At 35.9% G+C, this 24,916-nt stretch overlaps 5 protein-coding genes and 1 long non-coding RNA gene across 8 annotated transcripts; 5 read left to right on the top strand and 1 right to left on the bottom strand.

The window, feature by feature from the left end:
• The first annotated feature begins 80 nt into the window (after positions 1-80).
• On the top strand, positions 81-2,043 carry LOC108817495 (uncharacterized). The gene is made up of 6 exons (XR_001944016.2): positions 81-637; positions 806-949; positions 1,229-1,316; positions 1,417-1,478; positions 1,570-1,720; positions 1,839-2,043. It is a non-coding gene; the product is annotated as an uncharacterized LOC108817495 (long non-coding RNA).
• A 2,006-nt stretch (positions 2,044-4,049) lies between these two features.
• Positions 4,050-6,129, top strand: LOC108816094 (sucrose transport protein SUC8). The gene is made up of 3 exons (XM_018588665.2): positions 4,050-5,470; positions 5,574-5,637; positions 5,784-6,129. Exons 1-3 carry the CDS (start codon positions 4,220-4,222, stop codon positions 5,951-5,953), a joined length of 1,485 nt encoding a protein of 494 aa, XP_018444167.1. The 5' UTR covers positions 4,050-4,219; the 3' UTR covers positions 5,954-6,129.
• Positions 6,130-6,544: 415 nt separating this feature from the next.
• LOC108837096 (mitochondrial fission protein ELM1) lies at positions 6,545-9,079 on the top strand. Of its 2 annotated transcripts, XM_056991093.1 has the most exons (10): positions 6,546-6,780; positions 6,959-7,176; positions 7,286-7,382; positions 7,497-7,646; positions 7,722-7,851; positions 7,934-8,046; positions 8,130-8,193; positions 8,279-8,372; positions 8,458-8,566; positions 8,692-9,079. In XM_056991093.1, exons 1-10 carry the CDS (start codon positions 6,601-6,603, stop codon positions 8,791-8,793), a joined length of 1,257 nt encoding a protein of 418 aa, XP_056847073.1. In that variant the 5' UTR covers positions 6,546-6,600; the 3' UTR covers positions 8,794-9,079. The 2 variants fall into 2 exon arrangements, with proteins under 2 accessions (XP_056847074.1, XP_056847073.1); XM_056991094.1 differs by lacking the exons at positions 8,279-8,372; positions 8,692-9,079 and having other exon boundaries at positions 6,545-6,780; positions 8,458-8,552.
• A 151-nt stretch (positions 9,080-9,230) lies between these two features.
• Positions 9,231-14,615, top strand: LOC108814577 (uncharacterized). The gene is given in 17 exon segments (XM_056991092.1): positions 9,231-10,284; positions 10,286-10,370; positions 10,373-10,647; positions 10,777-10,868; positions 10,962-11,126; positions 11,221-11,620; positions 11,725-11,843; positions 11,932-12,004; positions 12,084-12,310; positions 12,399-12,443; positions 12,541-12,607; positions 12,732-12,923; positions 13,482-13,661; positions 13,748-13,858; positions 13,946-14,116; positions 14,224-14,283; positions 14,362-14,615. Coding segments are annotated over 17 exon segments (2,481 nt in total). The 5' UTR covers positions 9,231-10,176; the 3' UTR covers positions 14,473-14,615.
• A 43-nt stretch (positions 14,616-14,658) lies between these two features.
• On the top strand, positions 14,659-15,727 carry LOC108814579 (uncharacterized). The gene is made up of 3 exons (XM_018587178.2): positions 14,659-14,830; positions 15,077-15,233; positions 15,305-15,727. The coding sequence occupies exons 1-3, from the start codon at positions 14,693-14,695 to the stop codon at positions 15,505-15,507; spliced, it is 498 nt and encodes a 165-aa protein (XP_018442680.1). The 5' UTR covers positions 14,659-14,692; the 3' UTR covers positions 15,508-15,727.
• Positions 15,728-18,745: 3,018 nt separating this feature from the next.
• LOC108817126 (B3 domain-containing protein At5g06250) lies at positions 18,746-21,197 on the bottom strand. Of its 2 annotated transcripts, none has more exons than XM_018589733.2 (3): positions 20,533-21,197; positions 19,809-20,026; positions 18,746-19,210 (listed from the first exon to the last, which is right to left on the bottom strand). In XM_018589733.2, the coding sequence occupies exons 1-3, from the start codon at positions 21,116-21,118 to the stop codon at positions 19,157-19,159; spliced, it is 858 nt and encodes a 285-aa protein (XP_018445235.1). In that variant the 5' UTR covers positions 21,119-21,197; the 3' UTR covers positions 18,746-19,156. The 2 variants fall into 2 exon arrangements, with proteins under 2 accessions (XP_018445235.1, XP_018445236.1); XM_018589734.2 differs by having other exon boundaries at positions 19,843-20,026.
• Between the last annotated feature and the right edge of the window lie 3,719 nt (positions 21,198-24,916).

Raw genomic sequence — 24,916 nt, 5'->3', positions numbered from 1 at the left:
GACTTTTCTGGCACCTCCTTCCGCCACATCAGCATTTAACACAGGGGCTTTTGTTGACACGTGGAATCTCAATCTCTCCTGAAATCGATCCTGCAAAATCAAAAAAAAAATTTCGGTTTAGAAACTTATTGATGGGCTCCGTACAAATATTAACTCTAGGTCTCTTCGTCGGAGTCGTGAAACCGTCACGCTTGCGATTCCCTTTCAGCTTTTGCAGTCACATAACGCTTCCCAGAAATTACTAATCTCACTACATCCTCTTCAGTTCTTCTTTAATTCCACCTTATTCCCTATGAGAGATGAACCTGAATCGTTTCCTTTTCCGACTAAAGCAATCACCTTCTACTCATACAATCTGTTCAACCATGGCGAGCTCTCAGATTAGTTCGAAGGCCGGTCGTTGCAGACAGACAGCCAAGACCAGACTCCTGTGATTTAGGGAAGCCGGGAATGTTAAGAAAGGTTGGGAGCTGATGGGCGTCCATATGCTGCTCAGTGATGCAAAGGTTTTGTTTAATTTTCTTATACACTGATTAGTTTTCAATAATTACTTTTCATTCGCACAACAAAGATCTCGAAAGTCACTGGGATGTTGATTAAGGAGTTTGCCAAATCCCCTCAAGCAAATCTTGGAAAGGTTTGCAATTTGATGACTTTTCTACGTTTGCGTTTGAATATGGGTTTTGGATTTATTGGATCAAATTTCTGAAATCAGTCACATCTTCTCATTTTTACTTCTTAGTTCAATTTCTACCAAGCTTGAAAAACACAGTTAATTTTAGTAATTTGGTTGATGTGATGTTAGGCTGGAGCATGAATCTGGGTTCTTTTTCGGTATGAAGAGGAAACACATGCTACTTTTAAATAAGCGAAGAAGTTGGAAAATGTCTCTCAGGTTTCAAATGTATCGTTTGAGTACTGTCTTAAACCGCCAGGAAGCATAGGAAAAGTGAGCCGTTTTCTTTAGATGTTTTTGATTTTCCTTATCGTGAGATGGGTTAGTTGACTCATCTCTTTTTATTTCATTTTATGGAGAGAACGTTGGAAGAAGTGTGACAATGAGCATTTGTGTATACTCTTTTTGAGAAAATCCAAACAAATAAATCTACCAATTGAAAACTATGGGCATTTGTGTATACTCTTTTTTGCTACCTCAACTATTCAGCAGTGGTATATATATTTCTTAAACCTCCTCTTGAATTCTAACTTGGTATCTTGAAATGCACAGCATTATGATATTGTCAATGGAACTACTGAAGTCGAACCAACTCCATAAGATACAAAGATGGACCAAAGAGAGGAATAAACTGCAGAAAGTAACTTCAGGACCACTGTGTCTTCTTTGTTTTTGTTTTTGTTTAAGTATTTTGGAAAGATAAAAAACAACTTAATATGTTTCCATGTGTTTTACTGCAGACAAAGAAGTTCAAATATTATGGCTGACGGTCTTGAAGAACGTTGATGTTAAATTTGAGGAGGTAGACTATACGCAGTTTTGGTATTCATTTTGTATGTAACTCCCAACCATTACCATGGAAACTAACTCTAGGTTTATGTGCTTCACTTCAGGTAAAAGATACTAAATGTTCTTAGATTGAAGAGCCTAGAAGAATCAAACCTGAGATTTTCTTTAACTGGAGTGCCTATTTTAAGAACAATGTCTTGACAAAGTCTTATCAAATGATTGATGAAGATGATCCACTGCTTGAGAAGGCTATTGGTAACTTCTTATACTGTTCTATATATGTTGAATGTACTCCATATGAATATATATAATATCAATCAAATTCATCTAATGTTGACCCTGAGCTCGGGCAATGCTCTTGATCAAATTTCAGAGAGACTGGAGACATCTCAGGGAACCACTATAGCTGGAGCGTTGGTCACAACTAAGGAACCAAGAGCTTGAATTAAGTGTCAGGTAGATTAATTTCTTCATGTCTTTTGATGTAAATAAAACATCTTCTATGCTCTGAGGTGAGTTATTTTTCTATGTTTGATCATTGATGTGCCTGAAATTTAACGACTTCGATTAAGTGTTTATCGCTTTGGTCTTCTCATTAGGCATTATTCCTTTGAATAATCTTCAAAGGTCGATTTCTGAAATGCAGTGTACTTCCATTTATTTTTCAAAGTAACAATGCAATCACAATTGTACTGCTGCCAGCAAATAATGTTCAACAAAATAAGACGGTAAACCCTTCCACAAATAGTTTGCAAGCAGACACTCGCACCTTTACAAAAGTAAACTCATTGATGGCCCCAACCAGATTAGCAAATTGCTTTCTTTTTAGAAAAGGAACACATCTCTCACGCATTTATAAGAGGCCTTTTTATGATCCAATTTATAAGGGGCCTTTTTATGATCCAATTTTCAGTTTCGTTTATATATTGTTTTAGATTTTCATATTAGTATTAACACAAAATATGTGTATATATATATATATATATATATTCTCGAAGATTATGTTTAAAATTCAACTAAATTAACTTTGTCACAACTAACAATTTTTATTCTATTTTTATTGAATCAATCAGTTACAATCACTTATGTTATTCTACTTTAAACCAAAACAACTTCAAAACAAAATAATATACTACGATTGCTAATCACTATCAAATAAATAAAAAAAATATCATTCTCCTTTTAACATATTTCATTTTCATATTTTAAACATATTTTTTTTACTAGAATCATAAAATAAGTGATAAATTCATTTAAAAATAAACCATCCGAACCCGGCGCGTAGCGCCGGAATACCACTAGTGTTCTATAAAGCCAATAATATATCACGATCGTCACCAAGTATAAAATGGACATATGGGAAATGTCACTAAAGTCTGTGAATGATTTATGTTAGCTGTGTTACTAAAACAAAACTAACAAGGATATATATGCCTTAGATAGATAAGTAATTAACTGGATTTTTTTTTTTTTTTTTTTTGAAAAAGGGCTTTAATTAACTGGATTTTGTGATTAAATGTAGATGGAAATGGATTAAAGTAACGGATTTTTGTTAATACAGCTCTTTATGCCCAATATTTACGTTTTGACATCTATCTTATTAAAATAGAAGTACTTTAAGCTTTTGTTTGGTAATAGGGATAGGAGTCTTTAAAAAAACTAAATTTTGTTTGGTAACAAAGATATTAGAGAATTTTATCTTTTCCTTATTTAAATGAGAGATTTAAATATTTAATGTCTTTTCCTAATTTAAATAATAGATTTCTTTAATAGAATGAATTTTAACCAAAATAAATTTCCTTATAGATTTTTTGTTAACATTTAATATTTTTCAATATTTATTAATAAAAATAATAAAATAAAAATCGCACATCAAAATCAATTTATATATCATATAAATAAAATATAAAATATTTTATTTATAAATTGTTAGCATAACACTTTTATAATATAAGTCCAATTAGTTATAAATATTAGATTTTTATATGATACAATGTGATATAATAGACGATTAAAATCACATAATATAATTATTTAAAGTAATAAATAAAAAAATTGTTTTAAAATGTTATACTAACAATTATGTATATATATATATATATATTATCATTAGAACAAAGAAAAAATTGAAGTGAAAGCAAATATTTATACGGCCACGGATCAACTATAGAAATAAACAACAATGGCGTAAGATTTTTTTTTAACAAATTTGTTTTAATTTCAAATATGTTTATATATTTTATGTATTTATAAGTTATTTTATTTGTTATTAAGAATGCTAAGATTTTGGAATTGGAAAAAATTATGACCCATTTCTATATTATTTTAATTAAGAATTTAAAATTTATATCAAAATATTTTTTTAAACTTTTAATTTTTATTATAACTACAAATGTTAATTTTCAATCTGAATTTTTGTTTAATTATTACAAATATATAATTTATAAATAAATAACTAAAAACATAAAATAAATACCCGCCCGGTTGGGCGGGTCAAGATCTAGTTACCATTATCATAAAACACAGATTTATCTAACAAGGATATGTGAATTACAGCACTGGATACAAATATTTACTTGACAAAAACAGCTGTGATCCAACTTCAAACGGATATTCAGTTATGTAATACATTCCAAAAATATAATTACAGACAGTAATCAAAGATCGCATTCCTCTTCACCTTGCCTATATACATCTCTCGTCTCATCCATCACAAACACACACAAAACAAAAGAAAACAAATTGTGACCCAATATGAGTTCCCTCCAAGCCCCGAAAAACGAGGCTGCTTTAGAGACGCAATCGTCGTCATCCACGGTGGTGGTACATACCGGTGAACCATCGCCCCTGAGGAAAATCATATCCGTATCTTCCATCGCAGCTGGTGTACAGTTCGGTTGGGCTCTGCAGCTGTCTCTCCTGACTCCTTACGTGCAGCTTCTCGGAATCCCACACAAGTGGTCTTCCCTCATCTGGCTATGCGGTCCCATCTCCGGCATGCTCGTCCAGCCAACCGTCGGTTACTACAGCGACCGATGCACCTCGAGGTTCGGTCGTCGCCGTCCTTTCATCGCTTCCGGAGCCGTCCTCGTCGCGGTCGCTGGTCTGCTGATCGGATACGCGGCTGATATCGGCCAGCTGGCGGGAGACAAACTCGACGAGGCCGTGAAGGTGCGCGCCATCTGGTTCTTCGCTCTCGGGTTCTGGATCCTCGACGTGGCCAACAACACTCTCCAAGGACCTTGCCGCGCTTTCTTAGCGGATTTGGCCGCGGGAGACGCGAAGAAAACGCGGACCGCAAACGCGTTTTTCTCCTTCTTCATGGCTGTGGGGAACATTTTGGGATACGCGGCGGGGTCGTACACCAACCTCCACAAGATGTTTCCGTTCACGATGACTAAGGCGTGCGATATATACTGCGCGAATCTCAAGAGCTGTTTCTTCCTCTCTATCATTCTACTGCTTTCCCTCACCGTCGTGTCGCTCTACTACGTCAAAGACAAACAATGGTCGCCGGAGAAAGAAGACGCCGACGTGAAAACTCCGTTTTTCGGAGAGATCTTTGGAGCGTTCAAGGTGATGGAACGTCCCATGTGGATGCTGATAATCGTCACGGCCTTGAACTGGATCGCGTGGTTCCCTTTCCTTTTATTCGATACCGACTGGGTGGGTCGTGAGGTGTACGGTGGAGACTCGGGAGGAACCGAGATTCCGAAGAGGCTTTATAACCAAGGAGTGCACGTTGGTGCGTTGGGGCTGATGTTAAATGCGATCGTTCTCGGGTTTATGTCGCTTGGTATTGAATGGCTTAGTAAGAAACTGGGTGGAGCTAAACGGCTTTGGGGGGTTGTGAATTTTATCCTAGCAGTGTGTTTGGGCATGACGGTTTTGGTTTCAAAGTTGGCGGAGGATCACCGGAAAACCGCCGGTGAGTTCGCTGGTCCGACCGATGGCATTAGAGCTGGAGCATTGACTCTATTTGCTATTCTTGGTATTCCACTTGCTGTAAGTCTCCATCTTGACTTTTTTTTTCCCATTCTCTTGTTACAATCATTAACCATCCGTTAATTATTTTGTCAGTCATATTAACTCACTTTGTTGGTATCAGGTCACTTTCAGTATCCCCTTCGCACTAGCTTCCATAATATCAAGTAGCTCTGGCGCCGGCCAAGGTACAGTATCTTGTTTCTACTTTGAATCCAAAGATATATTACTAAGTAAAACGTGTGATTTTATTCATTATTTTGTAACATAATTATTAAGATATCAAATTAAAACAGTTGTCCACCTTTTTCTAACGTGCTAACTCTACGCACAGGACTTTCATTGGGAGTTTTAAATTTGGCAATCGTGATACCACAATTGGTGGTGTCATTTGGATCTGGACCGTTAGATTCGTTGTTTGGAGGTGGAAACCTACCAGGATTTGTGGTCGGAGCAATTGCAGCGGCAATCAGTGCCGTAGTCGCATTAACCGTTCTACCTTAGTTTTTACGTTTATATATATATGCATGTTTTATCAAAGGCCAGTTCTAATAATTTAATACCCCCTCCTACCCTAGAGCAAGAACAAAATGTTGGCCATGTTTGAATGATGTTTTCCTCTGTAAAAATTCTATTGTTTTATATGTATACATGTTATGGTATCATCTATTAACTCGTCCTTATAACTGTGATTGTGACTCTAAGTATTAGTTCTTGACAAATCTATGTGTATATATAGGTTTGGAGGCCAAAAAAAAACTATTAACTCGTCGAAGTAGTAACTGTCCAGTTATATAAGAAAACGTAAGAAATTTCAACAATCTAAACAAGTTAAGTGTTTTTTCACATAAAAAAGAAGTTTAAGTGGTCATTATAAGATAAACAATATACTAATCACACAATATAACACCCTTTTTTTTTTGAACAACTCACATAATATAACACAAAATTTTATAAACAGCACAATTTATATTTTAAAAGTTTTTTTTTCAAAACTCAACTTTCACACAAAATAACACTTCCCGGCGCCATTTCATGGTTTAAGTTGGTTTTCGGTTTTTTCCGGTTTCAATTAAGTTCTTCTCATATTCAGTTTACCAAAAGGAAACTAAAAAGTAAAAACTCTGAAACTTCCCTTTTTCTCAACTGTCATGCGACCAACACAGCCACCGGAAGTAGCCGTCACCGGTCCCTCCGCTAATCCCCAGGGAGGTATCTCCCGCGTAGTGAAACGAGCCATAGTTATCGGAAACGGCTGCGCCGGCGCGGAGAATCAGTGCATCGGCCTCGTTCGATCATTAGGCCTTTACGATCGCCACCACCTCTACTATGTAATAATCTCCGTCCAAAACCAAAAAAAAAACACTATTCTTTCCATCTTAAGAATCAAAAAGTGTGTCTCTTTATCCATTTTTTCTCAATGTTTATTATGAGTCTTTCCATCTAAGAGTCGAAAAGTGTGTCTCTTTATCCATTTTTTCTCAGTGAGTTTGTTTCTACTGTGTATAGAGTGTCGCTAGGACAAGAGGAGGAATCTATAGGTGGCTTCATTGGCTTCCTATCTCTCTCTACAAAAAGCTTGACCAGTTCATCAGATGTGTATGTTCTGGATTCTCCTTCAAAGCAAATGAATCTGTTGACAGAAGATCTGGTACAGGAATCAGGGATGTGACTGAGATAGCTGATGCGAAGTTGATTGTTGCCATGGCTCGTCGTACCTTTGACAAGTATTTATTAAACCTCATTGGTTTTGTTCTTTCAGACTTAAACAGTTTTAAAACTGCTCATTGCTTTGATCTTGAATCAGCTATGTTTGTTTGTCTTTATGATGATTAGGAGTGGCCCTTTGTTAGTGGTGGCATCTGGTCGTGATACTATTTCTGTCGCAAGCTCCATTAGACGACTAGCTATGGATTATGTTTTTGTTGTTCAGGTTAAGTCTCTTCCTTGTTAAAAAAAACAATCTTGGCCTCATAGTCTTTGTTTTTTTTTTGTGATATGGTTTGCCATTTAGCAAACTGAGTTAGTTGTCCATTTGTACATCCAGGTACAACATCCAAGGTCGCGTCTCGAAAGATTTGATCTAGTGATCACACCTCGTCATGATTACTTTTCTTTAACACCTGAAGGAAAAAAGCAAATCCCTTTCTTTCTCAGGCCGTGGGTAACTCCACGTGAACCTCCAGGTAGAAATGTGGTATGTGTCATTTCAAATGTTCATTAAAGGGGCTTTGATGGAAACTGGTAACAAGCTCGAATTTATGGTATCCAGTTTCTCACTACTGGAGCTCTTCACAACGTGGACTCTTCTACTCTGAGAAATGCTAATTTGAAATGGAAGGACGAGTTTGCCTCCCTGTCAAAAAAACCTTTGGTTGTGGTTAATATTGGAGGACCTACAAGTAAAAACACTTGCTCCTTAACTTGATGAGTTGTCATTATAACTGCGTTTTGAAGTTTTTTTTTCTCGTTATTTTTGTGTAGGGAACTGTTTGTATGGTGTTGATCTTGCTAAGCAACTGTGTGGTATGCTTCACAGTATCCTCTGGAGCTGTGGGTGCCTAAGAATATCTTTTTCAAGAAGAACACCGAAGAAGGTAAGTATAACTCTCTAGAGAAAATATCACATTCATGTGGATGGAGCGGATATGGTCATCATGCTTTCTCAATCTTTCTTCAGGTCAAAGAGATGGTAACTAGAGAATTGAGGTCTAACCCGAAGGTCTACATTTGGGATGGAAAAGGTGAAGGATTTTAGATATATCCCCAACGTATCCATGTCAAAAGTCTGATGCTTTCTCTTCTTCTTCTTCTTCTTCCGTTTCTCAGAGCCTAATCCGCATTTGGGGCATCTAGCTTTAGCCGATGCTTTTATCATAACTGCTGACTCTATAAGTATGTTGAGCGAGGCATGTACTACCGGGTATGTTTTGAGTGAGAAAAAAACATCCTCTTCTGTTTCTCATTCTTTAGATGATACTGAAACTTACTTAGATTCATCACAACAGGAAACCAGTGTATGTTGTGGGTGCTGAAAGGTGTACATGGAAATTCTCAGACTTCCAGAAGACCCTTCGTGAAAGAGGAGCTGTTCGGCCTTTAACCGGCAAAGAAGATGTAATTCTAATAACTCTACTCCAGATTTTGATAGCTTTAATCTGCGACATCCTTCTCTGTTTTTTTTTTTTTTGTGTGTGTGTGTGTGAATTCTGACGTATGTTGGATTTCCAATATATCTCAAGATGGTTGAGAAGTGGAGTTACACTCCTCTTAACGATAATGCAGAAGCTGCAAAGCGTGTGATTCAAGATCTGGCTGAGCGTGGATGGAAAATTGAGGCGTGAACAAGTTTTCCAGAGTATTGTCTTTTCTCTTATCAATATCGATTAAAGGTAATTAGTTTCAGGTTAGGAATTAGCGCGATCCTTTTTGAAAATTATATTATAAACTTAAAGGTCATCTAGTTAGCTCATTGGTTGAACTAGTAGCAATATGATTTTGTTAGTTCTTTGTTTTTTTTTTTTCCCATTTGGATATTATGATCTACTGGTTTGTTGGAAACTTGAAAATAAAGTTTTTGAACCTTTTTGGGGTAAAAGATAATACAGTATAATAAAGAAGTTTAAAGTACATGAGCAAATGAAGGCACCACCAAACTGCTTAAGGCGAAGCAAAGTTTTGGTGACTTAGTAGTAGCTAGAACCTAGAGGACTGCCTGAACCAGCGTCTGAAAGATTGAAAGTTGACTAAACCAAATCGAAAATAGCAAAAGAAAATGCTGGATGTGGCCTCTGCTAGTATGATGAGAGCACTTTTAGTAGTGTGGCTGGCTGTGTGTAGAGACAATGAGCAAAGCTTCGTTATTAACTTTTCACTTGCTCTCTTGCTTCATTTTATCTGTTAATCTTTTGTTAGATTGTATCGAATTAAAACTAGTTATCACGGGAAAGCTCGTAAACTCGTCGGGCGACTCTGGAATGGATGGAACTTTCTCATGGAGTGTATGTTTGTATATCGCGTTTTCATTACAGATGATAATCAAATAATGCTTACGGTTACGTGTTTGTTGAACAATCAAGAAAATTTCGTTACGAACACAAATATTCTGGCCTCCACGTCAATGGAAAGAGATACTCGTATTGCCACATCATCCTCGTCTCCTTCTCCCTCCCCCCCAAACATAAAGCATCAAATTCTCCAGCGATATATCGCTTTGCTTCGTTTAATCTTCGCCATCCACCGAAAATTCCAGAGGATATTCGCCGCTGAATTGGTTTTTCCTTTTGAAAGCGTTCATGGTAGATGGGCCGTTAAGCTACAACGGCCGGGTCTCGTATCGTTAAGGTAACCCACCCATTTGTTTCTTTGCGCATCTTCGAGTTTGATGGTCCTTTCGTGAAACTCCGTAGCAGGAACCTATTAGTGTTTATCGATTTCATGGTCCTCATTATCTTGCTTGTATATAACGTAAATTGGTTGTGGGAGCTGAATATGAATGTTTTTTCTGCACTTCTTTTTCCTTGGTGAATACTTCATTAACAGTATAGTTCACTTCTCGTTGCGTTGTCCTCTGAGAAATTTAGTCATTTGTGTGCAAGTCAAGTGTTGGTGGTGATTTTAATAGGTTGAGATTTGGTCTCCTTAAACAGCAAGGAAGCTATGTTAGATAATAGTTAGCTAAGCTTTCACGTACAATGTTAATCTGCATAGGCTGATCCTCGTTTAATATGTTGCTTTTCGTGTTCATTAATCTTTACATTTGTAGCTCTTCAAACCCTTTTTGTCTCTCGCGGATGTCCATTGGAAACTTTACATCCTCCAGAAAAGTGCTAGAATTTTGATTATATATCAAACTCCTGGGAAAATTTAACGAGCTCTCTTCATAGGAAGTTGTTTGGAAACAAGGATATAAGCTTGTATAAATGCAGCCTTTTCTCCTTGCATCTGCCGCCGGTGTGGCTGTCAATGGGACTCCTCCTCATATCGGTGATGTTGAGGAGATGAGGGCCAAACTCAGTGGATCTCTTCAAGATGAGTGCAACTGCGATGAACTCATTCAGTCTTTGCATGATTCTGCCACAACTTTTGAGCTTGGGCTTAAGAATAAGATCTCCTCTTCCAAATTACAATGGTTTTCAGCAGCTTGGCTGGTACTGGGAGTCGATACAAATGCATGGGTTAAGACCTTTTCTTATCAGGTATATATGTACCCATTTTACCATGTCAATGCATCCCAGTGGCTACACTATTGGTTTTTAGCTTCGACGAAGAATCTCTTGTCATATTTTTTTTTAGCTAAATTCATCTTTCTGTTTCATCATTCTCAGGCTTCAGTGTATTCCTTACTACAAGCTGCAAATGAAGTTTCATCTAGAGGAAACAGAAGAGACATTGATCTTTATGTCTTTGTGCAAAGAAGGTAACTACTACTACTACATGACTCTCTTAATTAATGCTTTAAGAATTTATCTCATTTGAGCGTTTACTAGAAATTTTTGTCACCATTGTGCAGTTTATCTCGCCAAGCTGCTCCGCTTGATAGTGTGATGCGGGACAAACTATCTTCCACTCACCCTCAAGCCAATGGATGGTTTTGGTCTCACCAAGTTCCTTCTGCTGTTTCATCTTTTCTGAATTGTTTTGAAAGGGACCAACGATTTGTCGCCGCTACTTCTTCGTAAGTCACTTCTTTCGAGTCATAAGTTCTGTGAACCACTCGTTTGACTGTTAGTTTTTCTTGGAAAGTGACAATACTTTATGGTTGATTCCAGCTCTGCCAAAGGAAAGTCCTCAGCTGCAAGCAATGAGATAGATGTGTCACTTCTCGTGCTTGTGCTCAGCTGCATAGCAGCAGTCACAAAACTTGGCCCAACAAAACTTTCGTGCCCGCCCTTCTCCTCTATGATTCCAGATACTGCAGGAAGATTGATGGACAAGCTTGTTGACCTTGTTCCACTCCCTCAGGCCTATTATTCAGTGAAAAGCATCGGTCTACGTAGAGAGTTTCTCGTTCACTTTGGACCGCGGGCAGCTGCATGCAGAGTAAAAAGTGACTACTACTGCTCTACAGATGAGGTTGTCTTCTGGGTCGATCTTATACAAAACCAACTGCTTCGGGCTGTTGATCGAGAGAAAATATGGTCGAGAGTAGCAACGTCTGAAAGTATCGAGGTAATGAATAGAGAGTTTTCAAAAGTGTATGACGACTCATAGTATGTTTACATTGTAAATATATTGGGAGTTTATCAGAACATGTTATTACTGATGCCTTGCAGGTTCTGGGAAGAGATTTAGCTATTTTTGGATTCTTCATTGCTTTAGGGAGGAGCACCCAGAGTTTTTTAGCTGCAAATGGTTCTTATTCTCTAATGAATCCTGTAGAAGACCTTGTCAGGTGACTACTCATTGTTTATATTCTATTTTGCTTGTCATACTCGTCGATCCACCTTACCACTTCAACTCGCTATTTTTTCTTTGTCAAGGCACTTCATCGGGGGAAGTCTCCAGCAATATCCTCAACTTTCAGCTATTAGGTCATACCATTTGTATGTTGAGGTAAGCATAAACCATACCGTTATTGGTGGAAATATACTTTTTTTCATTTTATTCTTATCATGGAAATTCATAAGTGTAGGTTGTCTGTGAAGAACTAGAGTGGCTTCCTTTCTATCCAAATAAAAGAGACCTGCAGCCAGCCAAACAAGCACATGGGCATAAGAGCAGACCAGAAGGGCCACCTAGTTATGATGCTCTTCCTCAAATATTTGATGTCTGCTCTTATTGGCTACAGAGTTTTATTAAATACAGCAAATGGCCAGAGAACCCTTCTAATGTCAAGGCAGCAAAGTTCTTATCCAAGGGGTATGTATCCTTTTGTTTATCAAAAGATTTTTTGGATAGTTAGACGAATAAAAGGACGATCAACTGATTTTCATTTTTTGATTTTTAGGCACAACAAGTTAATTCAGTGCAAGGAAGTAATGGGGAGATCTAGGTAAAGCTAATGAAGCATGCTCTGTGTACTTTGCATGTTTGCATCCTTGTTATGGAGCATTGCCTGACAGTGTGCAATTGGACAATGTGTGATGCAGTTTGGCAGAAGCAGTACTTATTGACATGAATGCATTATCAACTGAAGTGTCGAGCTCAGTTGACAAGGTTGGGCTTCTATGAAAACTCACTTTACTTTTCCAGACACTTTGAATCCAATATTTTTTTTGTTTTGTTTAAAACTCTGATCTGTCAAATGTACTATAGCTGCTAACAGCACTTATTTTCACAGGCTCTAGAGAGTGTAGATGAAGCTCTAGTGAGACTGGAAAGCTTGCTACAACAGTTGAATGCATCAAGCTCCGCCTCTAGGAATGAAGAAATAAAAGCCGCTTGCTCTGACCTGGAGAAAATAAGGAAGCTTAAGAAAGAGACTGAATTTTTGGAGGCGTCTTTCAGAGCCAAAGCAGCTTCCCTGCAAGAGGTTTAGTTGTTATTTTCAGACCTTTCCTTTTGATTGCTGAAGCTTGAGTTTGCTTAGACTGACCAAAACATAAACCACTCTTAGCCCTTTTTAGAAAGCGTGGCTGGCTTCAGTTCTTGGTGCCTATAATATGAAAACAAAAATGCATTTCGTTTTATTAAACGGTGTGGAATACTAAAATCTCATATGGTTCATGTTACGAGCAGTATGTAAAACTAATGATCTATGAAGAAACACTGATTGTATTCCCAAAAGATCAAGAGATTACAAGGGTTTTGAGAGTGTTTATGGAGAGTTCTCTCACCTCTCCTATCAACTTTGATCTACTTTCTTAGATACCTTTCTCTCTACTCTTAACAAGCTATAAATAGAACCCCAACCTCAGTCACACGCAGGTGACGAGGCCGTTAGGAGCACATGGGATGTCCCTCACGTGTTATTCTTTATTCTTTAGGGACAGCTGGCTAGTGATAAGATCAGCTGCCTTCTAGATGGGCCGAGCCTTGTCTTCCCTTCGGGTTTAATCCAGTACAGCAGCCCACATAACAGTTCACTCAGGGAGGTGGTGGATTTTTTGACAATAAGCTGGCAAATGAATGTATTGAGAGATCCAGAGAAAACAATGATAGCGTGGATTCAGGACCCAATGAGATTTATCGGTTTGAACTTCTAAGGAATGAACTGATAGAGCTGGAGAAGCGGGTCCAAGGAAGTACAAATGAGTCTGTAAATGAAGTGGTTAGTAGTAACCAGACTTTGCTGCAAGATGTTTGTTTCTTTTTTCCGACACATTTAGTAAATATCCAGTTTGGCACGTTCTGCAGGGAAGCACCTCTGGGGATCCTCTTAGATCAAGCAGTAGTATGAAAGGTGTAGAGTTGGTCCAGATCTCAAAGAAAGGAAGAGTCATTAAGAAAATCAAAGAAACAAGCACAGTATGAAAGTCATTCCAAGCCTCATGGCACCCAGCTTTTTCTGATTATCTTTGTTCCTTTGACTTACTGTGATATTTTTTCTGATAGGACGTGTGGCAAGGTACTCAGCTTCTTGGATCTGATTCAGCTGCTGCGATGGAGCTGCTTCGGAGGTCTGTAATAGGAGATGAATTAACAGAGAAAGAAAAAAAAGCTCTGCGCAGAACCGTGACTGACTTAGCATCAGTTCTTCCCATTGGTGTTCTTATGATTCTTCCTGTGAGTTTAAAAACGATTCCCTCCGCATGCATTTGGTTGTTCATCCTTGGCAGTGTGTCTTTGAGTTGTTGAAATAATCTATTGGTTACGCTTTTATGTTAAAACAGGTCACACCAGTTGGCCATGCGGCTATACTTGCTGCAATTCAAAGATATGTGCCAGGCTTGGTAATGCTCTTACTTTTTTGTATTTTCTTGATCTCTTTGATTATTAAGTTGACAAAACATCTATCTGTCTTTGTTCAGATACCTTCGACATACGGATCCGAAAGATTGAACCTATTAAGACAGCTCGAGCAAGTCAAGCAAATGCAAAATGAAACAGAGTCTGAAGAAGAAACTGAAACTGAACCTTAACTAGATGAAGATGCAAATTCATTTTACACCACCCTTTGTTATTAGTTCATTGACAAGAGTAGTTGTGTACAGAGAATCTCATTCCATGTGACATGTGTTGTTAAAAGCCCAATATATAAAAACGAATTGTTTTGCCTAGAGCCCATTAGAAGCCCAATTAAAATTAAAGAAAGATACGAACTTAGCTGAGATCGGCGGCGACTGTAAACGGAAAGCGAGAATGAAGCTGAAGGTTGTGTATCGTAAGGTCTCCGATTACATCCGTTACGATCTCAAAGAAATCGTCTTACCTTCATCACTTCCCGATCCTCCTCACGTCATCAAACGCCGCAAATTGACTTGGCACGAGCGATTCCTCGTGAGATTTTACCTTCACTCTATTTGTGTTTTCTGCTCGATTTATAGAGTCATTTCAGTTACGTCAGAATCTTGAAATGATTTGATTGTTGTGCGTAAACATTGATAGGAGAGCTCTGTAATTCGCTCCTCCTCACTGTGTACATAGTAGTAGTCTATTAGTGCCTTTCTCCTTTAGATGAAAACAGAAAATAAATCTCAATGCTAACCATTTGGATGAAATCTTTATTTTTGTTTGTAAATTTAGGTGTTGAAGGAAGCTTCAAGGCTATATGCTGCAAGCTGGGTGAGAGATATAGGTCCCGAGCTTCGTCCCAATGATTACAAGAAGCAGGGTGATGCTGAACCCAAGAAACAATCCAAAGATACTGAGAACAAAGACCCCTCTGTTTTGGAAGATCTTGGTATGAACCAAACCCACCTACTACTTTTCATTCCATAACCGCATTTTTTGTTCATTTAATTTCCGTTACAGCGGTAGCTGCAAGAGGTGGGATGGAGACTTTAAGGCCTGCCTTACATCGTGTGTACATGACACGAGCCTCTAATTACAAAGATGCTCTTGCAAGCTTTATCAAAGGTTACCATGAGGGTGTCCAGCAAGTTATGCAGAGCAAAGAAGAAGAGTCTCAAGTCCCTAAGGATGAATCACCGGACAACTCTAGAAAGACTACATGAGATTTACTTTGTTGTTAGCTCCAGAATCTTGGATTCATTAGGTGTTTGCGAGCGTGTTTTCTTTGCTAGATCTTGGATTCCTTTAATTGTACCACAAGAATCCAGAGATTTCTATCTACGATGTAGTCCTTTGTGCAAAATGTAGCCTGTTTGTGTTGCAACATCTAGAAATAACATTTATTTATTTAGCTTGAAAAGAAAATATTCAGTTTTCATTTTACCTCTAAAACTGCTGCAGGGGAGGACAGGTTACAAGAAACTTTTGTTCTGAAACCGATGATGTATATCGTCTGATACCCTTACAGCTTATTCAAGGACTTTTGATAATCACAGGCTGGCTCATTGCAGGATACCTTTTATATGTCAGAGACTCAGGTGATTGTTTCAGAACCGCTTAAAAAACAGTAAGCAAGGCTTAGTTTTAGTTGCAAAATTGTTCTTTTGTGCTTTCCTATACACAATTATTTTTTCCCAAGTTAAAAAACACTGTTGATCTCAACCAATGCATTGTTAGTGGATTTAAATCCATGCTATCTGTAATAGTCTCACATAATGCTGTCTCAGAAAAGTTGGCGGGGAAAAAAAGCATAGATATCAGATAGATTTGAGGAAAAGTTGAGCAATCAGATTCAGAGCTGTACTTTGTCTTGTTATGATCAAAGGACGAACCCCTAATGCAGGAGAGGCCACTGAGCATCTTAAATGTAGCCAAAAGCTTGAAAGACTAGTGATAATGGCGCATCTCTGAGGGGTCCCTCCCTCTCCCACTTGTAAAGCCACTAAACCATTGGGAGGAGATCAGTTCGCCTTCAAGTCAACAAGTTAAGTATCTTTTTCCTGAATCTGCATGGGCCCTATAGAGAATTAGGTCACTTGTTGTGGCTAAGTAAGATGAAGATCGAAACGAAAGTCGCTTGAAACGTATTTTTGCATTACCTGTTGAATATCAACCCATGCTGTCAAGTCAACAAGTGTGTCTGCCTTAGGGATGAGCAGTGTTACTGCACTCAAAGTTGAAACATGTGCGCATACAACCCGAGCATTTGTAGTTAGTGAGTGGCCCATGATATTGTTACCATCTCTGTTGTGGAAACTTTCTGTCCAATCAAACCTTAGCTTTACTCCTTTGGTGCCATATGCAGATAGTTTTGAGAGTTTCTTTTTGACAAAGCATACACCGAAATGATTGTAGTAGAGATGGCAATTTTTCTTTTAGTTTATTGATAACTCATAACGAAGCTATAGCTACCTCACTACCGAAAGCAGCCTTGGTATTAGTCCCTTGTCTGACTGTAGTCTATTTTATCAGAAATCTGGTTGATAAAACCATCAAATCATGAATATGAAACCATGTTTAATGGTTTATTGAGATAAAATAAACTGATGAAAGAAACAATGTATGTGCTAGTTAAAGATATCATTGGATCATACCACAATTTGTTTTTGGAAGCACATGGGAGGTGGAGGACTGATCCAATGATTGATTTGTATATATACTTTTTATGAATGAGATATAAATGTTGAAAGAGCACTAAAAGAAGCAGTACATGAACATACGATCGCTTTCAACAGATGATTCACTGTTCATCTGACCTTAGTACATGAAAAAGAACAGGTTTTTGTAGGACTCTCTTAAAGTTTCTCTTTTCGTCAAAAAATTGTAGACTTCCCGGAAATAAAATACATGATAAGATATACATGTTTTGCCCTACTTCCAGTTGAGTACATAATATATGTGACTTGATTGATTTGATCTTTGGTTAAACTATTTGAATTGAACCATGCCTTCCAAAGCGATGACATTGTTCACCAAAACAAAAACAAAACAAAAAAAGTGAGAAACTATGAGAGAAGCTAGTGAAAAGGTAAAAGCATAACTATAGTACTTCCAATACCACAAACCATCATTTATTTGGCCCACCTTTTATAAAAATCTCATCAGTTTCCCGATTTCATCTTTCACCAGAAGAAAATGTATATATATACTCATCATTAGACAAGTACAACTGTTGGAAAAAGTGCCTATTTCAACATGAACTTTACGCGTCGTGCCTATTCCTTCACGAACTTTGTAGTAGTGCGTATTTCACACTAAACTAAACAAATTTTTTAAAATACTATATGAACTTTATGCGTAGTGTCTATTCCTTCACGAACTTTATAGTAGTGCGTATTTCACATTGAACTAAACAAAAATAAAAAAAATACTACATAGACTCTCAAAATCGTGCTTATTTCAATATTGAACATTAAATGTGTTAATCATCCGTTAATTTATCAAAATAGCGTCATTTTGAATAAATTTTGTGAAACTAAAAATCAAAATAAAATTTACTCTTAAAATCGTGCTTATATATATTTACTGTCAAATGTAACATTCATCCTTTAATTTACCAAAAGACTTTATTTTGGTTAAATTCTATGAAATTATTCGTCATTTTTTAATTTTACAAAATCTATCCAAAATGACATTGTTTTGATAAATTAATGTATGACTAACACTTTTAACGGTATATATATATATATATATATATTGACTGTCAAAAGTGTTAGTCTTGAGAAAATACTACATAGACTCTCAAAATCGTTATTATTTATATTTGATGGTTAAAAGTGTTAGTCATCCGTTATTTTGATAAATTAATGTATGACTAACACTTTTGATTTTCTAAACAGAAAAATACTAATACTTTTGACGGTTAATGTACATATATATATGACTAACACCTTTGATTTGCTGACAAAAAAATACTAACACTTTTGACACTCAAAATCGTGATTATATATATATATATATATTGACCGTCAAAAGTGTTAGTCTTTCTTTGTCAGCAAGTGAAATGTGTTAGTCATACATTAATTTATCAAAACATCATTTTGGACAGATTTTTTTGTAAAATTGAAAAAATTAAAAAACGACGGATGATTTCATAGAATGCATCCAAAATAGTTTTTTGATAAATTCAATGATGACTATTACCTTTGACAGTCAATATATATAAGCACGATTTTGAACGTATATTTTATTTTTTATTTTTAATTTTTAATTTCACAAAATTTATACAAAATAACGTTGTTTTGATAAATTAACGGATGACTAACACATTTAACACTCAATATTAAAATAAGCACGATTTTGAGAGTCTATGTAGTATTTTTTTATTTTTGTTTAGTTCAGTGTGAAATACGCACTACTATAAAGTTCGTGAAGGAATAGACACGGCGCATAAAGTTCATATAGTATTTTAAAAAAATTGTTTAGTTCAGTGTGAAATATGCACTACTACAAAGTTCGTGAAGAAATAGGCACGACGCGTAAAGTTCATGTTGAAATAGGCACTTTTTCCTACAACTGTTACATATGCATGTGTAAACACGTCATCATGAGATGTATTTTTGATATTCCATTTTTTCCTTCCGACTCTGCAAGTATAGGAAAAAAAAAGAATTGTCCTAAAATTCAGCAATTTATTTTTCTATTTTCCAAATTAGTTACATAAGGTACGGAAGCCAATGAGATATTTTTATTAAAAATTGCATACAATTATTTTCTAGAAAATGGGCCTCTGTGGCTATAGAGAATGCGCAAAGTCTGGTCCCATAAAAGCTTTAAGTCAATTCCAAATTCTTTGTCACTTCTTTGGATCTTTCATCCTCGTCTATCTCCAAGCTGCTTCATCGTATCCCCCGTGAAAGCTATATTCTGTTTTTATAAAATTATTATTCCAAAAATTATCACTATCATTGTTTTATAACAAAGATACTATGAAACATGCATATATAAATAAACATCAATTTTGTTATACATATTTTGTTATTCCTTTTTTGTAAATTTACACATTTCCTTTTCAAACAATCAAACCTAACAATTAACATTTCCTTAGCATTGTTAGAATGAAAAAAGCAACAGTGATTGCAGAGACCAGCATATATACTTTATTTTTTATTAATTAGTTGTCTTCTATTAAAATAAATGAAAGTGGGCTCATAGAAAAACAAATAATTAATACGAAGCAGGGTTAAGTCACTAACAAAGTGGCCATGTGCGACTGCTCAAAAGTCTATAGTCTCTTAACAGATTCCTGATTCCTCTTAATTATATTAATACTTAACCCAAAAAATCTCTCCTAATCAGTACTCGTTTATTAAATTATAGTTTCAGCTGTCTCATCTCGAGAAACAGCATCACCCATCTGTTTTTATAATTATCATATCATCATAGTGATGATGTAATGTACCCAGATTGATTGATAATATAAACTCATATAACATTTCAAAGGTAAAAAACAACGCAGAATTACCATGTTATGAGGATGAGGAGTGTAATAATAGTACATGTTTTGGCCATAATAACCGTCAGGACACTCGGTGGCGGTCGGGGCGGCAACAGAATCATCTCCGTTGTCTTCATCCATTTGACACTCCAAATTCACACCAAAAAGCCTCACCGTCCTCGAGCTTCCGACGGCGGAAGACGATGGTATGGAGTGAGTCTCCGACGCTGTTCCTACGGCGGCGCCTGTAGTAACGACACGTGAGCTTCTTAAATTTATTGGAGGAAACAAACAGAAAAAACACGAACACAACTGAACACAAGTCACGTTTGTCTCATGGTATTGGACGGTATACTACACGCGCTATGAACGCGTGTATAGTTTTATTAACAACAACTTGGAGATAATAAGTTATAGATTGTGGGGGTCGTTGTTCAAAAAATAAAAAAAATTGTCGGGGTCTTTTTTAATTACAAAGAAAAATATAATCATAGCTGTATAATAACAGAATATTACTTAACTCAGGTTGTTAAATCCACACGTAATGGGCAGTATATCGTGTAGAACTGATAATAATAATTATCATACACACTACTACTGTATAAGATAAACTATAAATAAAATCATATAGGTGTTTAGTGTTGTAATTATCCCGACAGCATAAGATTAACGCTTTAGAAAAAAAAAACATAAGGTTAACCCTACACAGTTAAAGAAATTAAAATTAACAAGTAGTAAGAAAATGACATACCATAGTGGGAATACTCTGAGTGAGAAGGATGGTTAGAGTAGTTACTAGAGGCATGGATTTGGAGATACTGAGGAGCAGCTGCCATAGAACTAGAATACGACGTCGGATTAGCAGCGGAGGAGGAACCTTGGCCGCGTCTACGCCAGCCAATGAAAAGTCTCCGGGGATCAGAACGTTGTCTTTGAAAGAAAACGACGTCGCCTGGGTCTAGCTGTTTGTCTTTGACGAATCTGCTCCATCCTTTAGTCAACACGTAGCTCTGACTGCTGTTCCAGTAAGAGTACCTAAACCTCCAGCACTTGCCTAACTCGTCTTCGAAGCTTAGAAGCATCCCTTTCTCCGTAGACGCGTCAGCGTTATTGGAAATGGCGTTGAGAGGGAAGTATTTCTCCGCGTGCTGTTTTGGTATGACGAGGCGATTGAGTTTGCCAACGTCGCTTGGTGTGAGAGTTTTCTCGAAGAGAGACTCTTTCTGGTCTTCGTTGAGCCACGTGGCGGCGGCGGTTGTATCCGATGCGTCGGTGGTGTGGAGGTGCTGCCACAAGAGAGTGTGGTGGTGGTCCGTGGAGTAATGGTTGACTGACATTTTTTTTTGTACTGGGAGAAAGAAAGCGAAAGAGGGAGAGTAAGAGAAACGAGAAGGTTAGGTGAAAGAGAGAGGTGGGCACTCGTTGTACTAATATAGTATGATACAAAGGAGGGATGAAAATTTTATTAGGGTTAAAAAAAGTTGACGTGAAAACTTCGGCAAAAACTATTTGAGGAGAGAGCAAGACACGACAACTAGACGACTTTCTTTTAAGGTTTTGCGTGATGTTTTATCTTTTTCCATCATTATTACTTTTTCTACATCTTCCTGTACTCCGTATTTTTATGGACAATTCCTTTATTTATTTATTCTATTTGTCATCTCTTTTTTTTTTGGTAAAATGTTAAAGTGTATTTTGTCATCTCTTGTGAACAAAAAAAAACAGAAGAAAAAAAAGTCTCTCATCTCTCTCTATGTATCATAATATCTATGTAGTGAGTATTAGTTTTCATTTCCACGACTTTTAAGTATATGTATAGTATTGGTGTTACTTCCATTTTACTCGGCTTTCTTATATGAAAATTTGAAACTTTTGGTTTATGAGATGTTAATTGTGTATATTTTCAGTGGAAATTAAAAGTCATGCTCAGGTGAGATAAGGTGATTTTAGGAGGATGCTCTAGACAAGAAAGAAAAACTGAAAGTAATTTTTTCAAAAGGAAATGCTAGGCTACACGAAAACCCAAGGAATCAACCCATTTAGAGTTAGTATCTGACCATTTGAAAATAAAATGCAATTATTGGAAAAAAGTTAAATGATCAAAGTTCTATGATGTCACTTGTTTATAGCATACTGGAAAAACATTATGTTCTTTGCGTGCTTCTCCAAATGTTACCAAAAGAAGAAATCAATGATAGGGTCCTTGTTAATTTCGACGCAATTGATAGATATGATACGTTAGCATTCGTCATCAGTGTTAGTTTTAGGTTTTTAGCTAAGGTTTTGTTTATAGATAATTTCTATCTATTTTTGGCGTCCGCGAACACTGCTGAAGTTGGCATTAGCCATTGGCATTGTAGTTATATCAAGTTCTTCAAGATTTTTTTTAACAATAAAATGATATTCAGTCTTTCTAAGAAGTATATATATATTATTTAGTGATGGTAATATATATATATATATATATATTTGAAAGCCTTAAGTCAAAAAAAATATGTAACATATAGTTTTTTTCCGCATTGTATTCTATATTTGTTTTTTTTTTTTTTTTTGGTAAAATGTATTCTATATTTGTTTTGTTTTAAATGTTGCGTGTACTATGTTTGTTTATTGGGTCTATTTTAGGAAAATAAAATGAAAAATACTATTGGGATGTCTAACATGTACGTAGGAGTAAAAGACTAGCAGTATAGCTGCCGAAAATATTATAAAACTACTGAATTTAGGACGAGCATGTTTGATCTTGTGCTCATTTGAGAAGGAAAAACGATATTTTAAATAGTCATATATAATTTTTTAATCTAATGTTCATATATATAAACATTCATTTCATTCATCGAACCTAACCTCTGAAAAGACAATATATTAAATTACATAAAACTCCAGCGTTTACAAATACTGATTAAAAAGATATTATGCCTGACATAATATAGTTTTGGAAGAAAACAAAACCAATCTCCATATTCATTATTGAGCAAGATTGAAAAATCAAACATTTAATCTCTTCTTGGAAACTAATGCAGTTTATATATACCTCGATGACAGATTTAAGTACCTTTTGAGCTCTTAGATTTTATAAATTCTACCCGAAAAATAGGAAGCAACTTGTTAAGCTGCAAATCCTAGTAAAAAAAATAGTAACTGAATACTAAATTACTAATATAAGATGGCGTGGGACCAAATATATAGGATGACGTAAGCATGATGAAGGAAGAAAGAGATCCAACGGCTGAGAGAGCGTTTGTTATTTTTCACCCAAAAAGTAAAAGAGTAAAGAGGGCACAAGAAGAGTGATACTTACCCCTCACGCAACTTTGTGGAGCATGTGCCTTGCCTTCCCCACACACTATTCCATGCATTCATCTTCAATTCTTCTCTCATTTCACATTTCCTTTTTACTACCCCAGGACTGGACTGCTTTATATTTATTTTTCAACATCTTTATGTACCTGAATATAGAGTTGACACTAAATAGTTTTCATAGAGAAGTTTTTTTTGAAACTTTTTCATAGAGAAGTTGAACCAATAGCACTGGTTGAAATGAATGTTATGTATAAAACATATTAGAAAATGGTATGTAAAGTTTTCTCTATCTGATTTCAAACACTCCCAACCGCACTCACCTGAATTTTTTTTTTTTTTTTGCTAAAAGCTCACCTGAAGTTCAGATTGATCTTAATTAATAAAGTACTCACGCTATATGTTTTAAAACTGATTACTTAAAAAGTTGACTACACTACTCTTTTAGACACCAATCATATTGAGTTTACTAAAAGTCGCCTTGATAGTAAAAAAAAAAAAACCTTGATAGAACAAATATGCAAGTTTTTCTGTTGCAGGAATAATAATCATAGGAATCAGTTGCTAGCTAGCTATAGCTTAGATTGTTTCCTTTGAATTGTCACATTCATAGTACGGGAATGTTTCCCCTATATATAGTAAAATTTTAGATTTACTTTTTTTTTTAAAAACTTTAGGACATCCAAAGTCTATTCAGAAGCTCAAACTAATTCACAAAAGAGTGATCGTCCATGCATAAATTTTTATTTCGGATATTCAGATGAACGGTAAGATAAATTTATATCTGTGTAGTCACAAGCTGAAGTGTAATGAGATGTCTTCGAACCCAAATTGCTTAACATATATTCACTTTTTAAAGAGAATAAGAAAACTACTCTATACATTTTACAGTTTCACTCGATAAACTGATAAATTGATAAGAAAGAAACTGATTAGATAAAAAATAAATATATACTCCCTCCGTTCCTAAAAATAGGATTTTCTGGATTTTATTTTTGTTTCACAAATAAAGATTTTCTATATTTTTAAGGTATTTTTGTATACTTTTGAGGTACTTTTGTATACTTTTGAGGATCATTAATTATGAATATTTGAATTGATTAAATTTTATTGATTGATAGTTATTGGAAATTGTATAAAACATAAATAGTAAACTAAAGTTGGCAAATATTTATTGTAGTCTTAATAAACGTGAAAACTCTAGAAAATCTTACTTTGAGGAACGGAGGGAGTATTAAACTTAGAAAATAAGATACAAGTGTTCTAAAAAAGATACTATTTCAAAACTAATTTGAAATCATGGTATGCACTTGGTATATATATGAAATGTACATATTCTGGTATAAATCACATTACAGACAAATATATACATATATATATATATAATGCAGTTTTGCATTATATAATAGAAAGTTTAAAACATTCACGTTCTCATATTTAATGCAGTTTCTTGCTTTCTGCACCATAATATATACAACATTATGTAAAATAGTGGATTTTGGACCCAAATCTTAACCATGAGGGCTACTTGAAAAATCCAAAATACGTGCAAATGGGAACCTACGTGGTCCTCCCCTGTTCTATTATGGTTTTATTTGACGACTTTTTCGCCAAATGTTTTTCTTTTATAGTAAAATGTAGGACAGGACTTGGGTTCACCCCCTATGGTGAACCTTAAAATTCACCACTTGATTAATGACCAATCAAAGTGACATGTGGATAATTAAATAAAAATATTAAATATATTTAAAAATAACCAAAAAAGAATAATGTCAATTCTAAACCTTAAATCTTAATTTCTAAACCCTAAACATTAATTTCTAAATCCAAACCCT

This window comes from Raphanus sativus, chromosome 7, assembly GCF_000801105.2.
Source record: "Raphanus sativus cultivar WK10039 chromosome 7, ASM80110v3, whole genome shotgun sequence".
Classification (NCBI taxonomy): Eukaryota; Viridiplantae; Streptophyta; class Magnoliopsida; order Brassicales; family Brassicaceae; genus Raphanus; species Raphanus sativus.
Note: the sequence above shows the minus strand (reverse complement) of the source record. Positions and strands in the feature narration are given on the sequence as shown.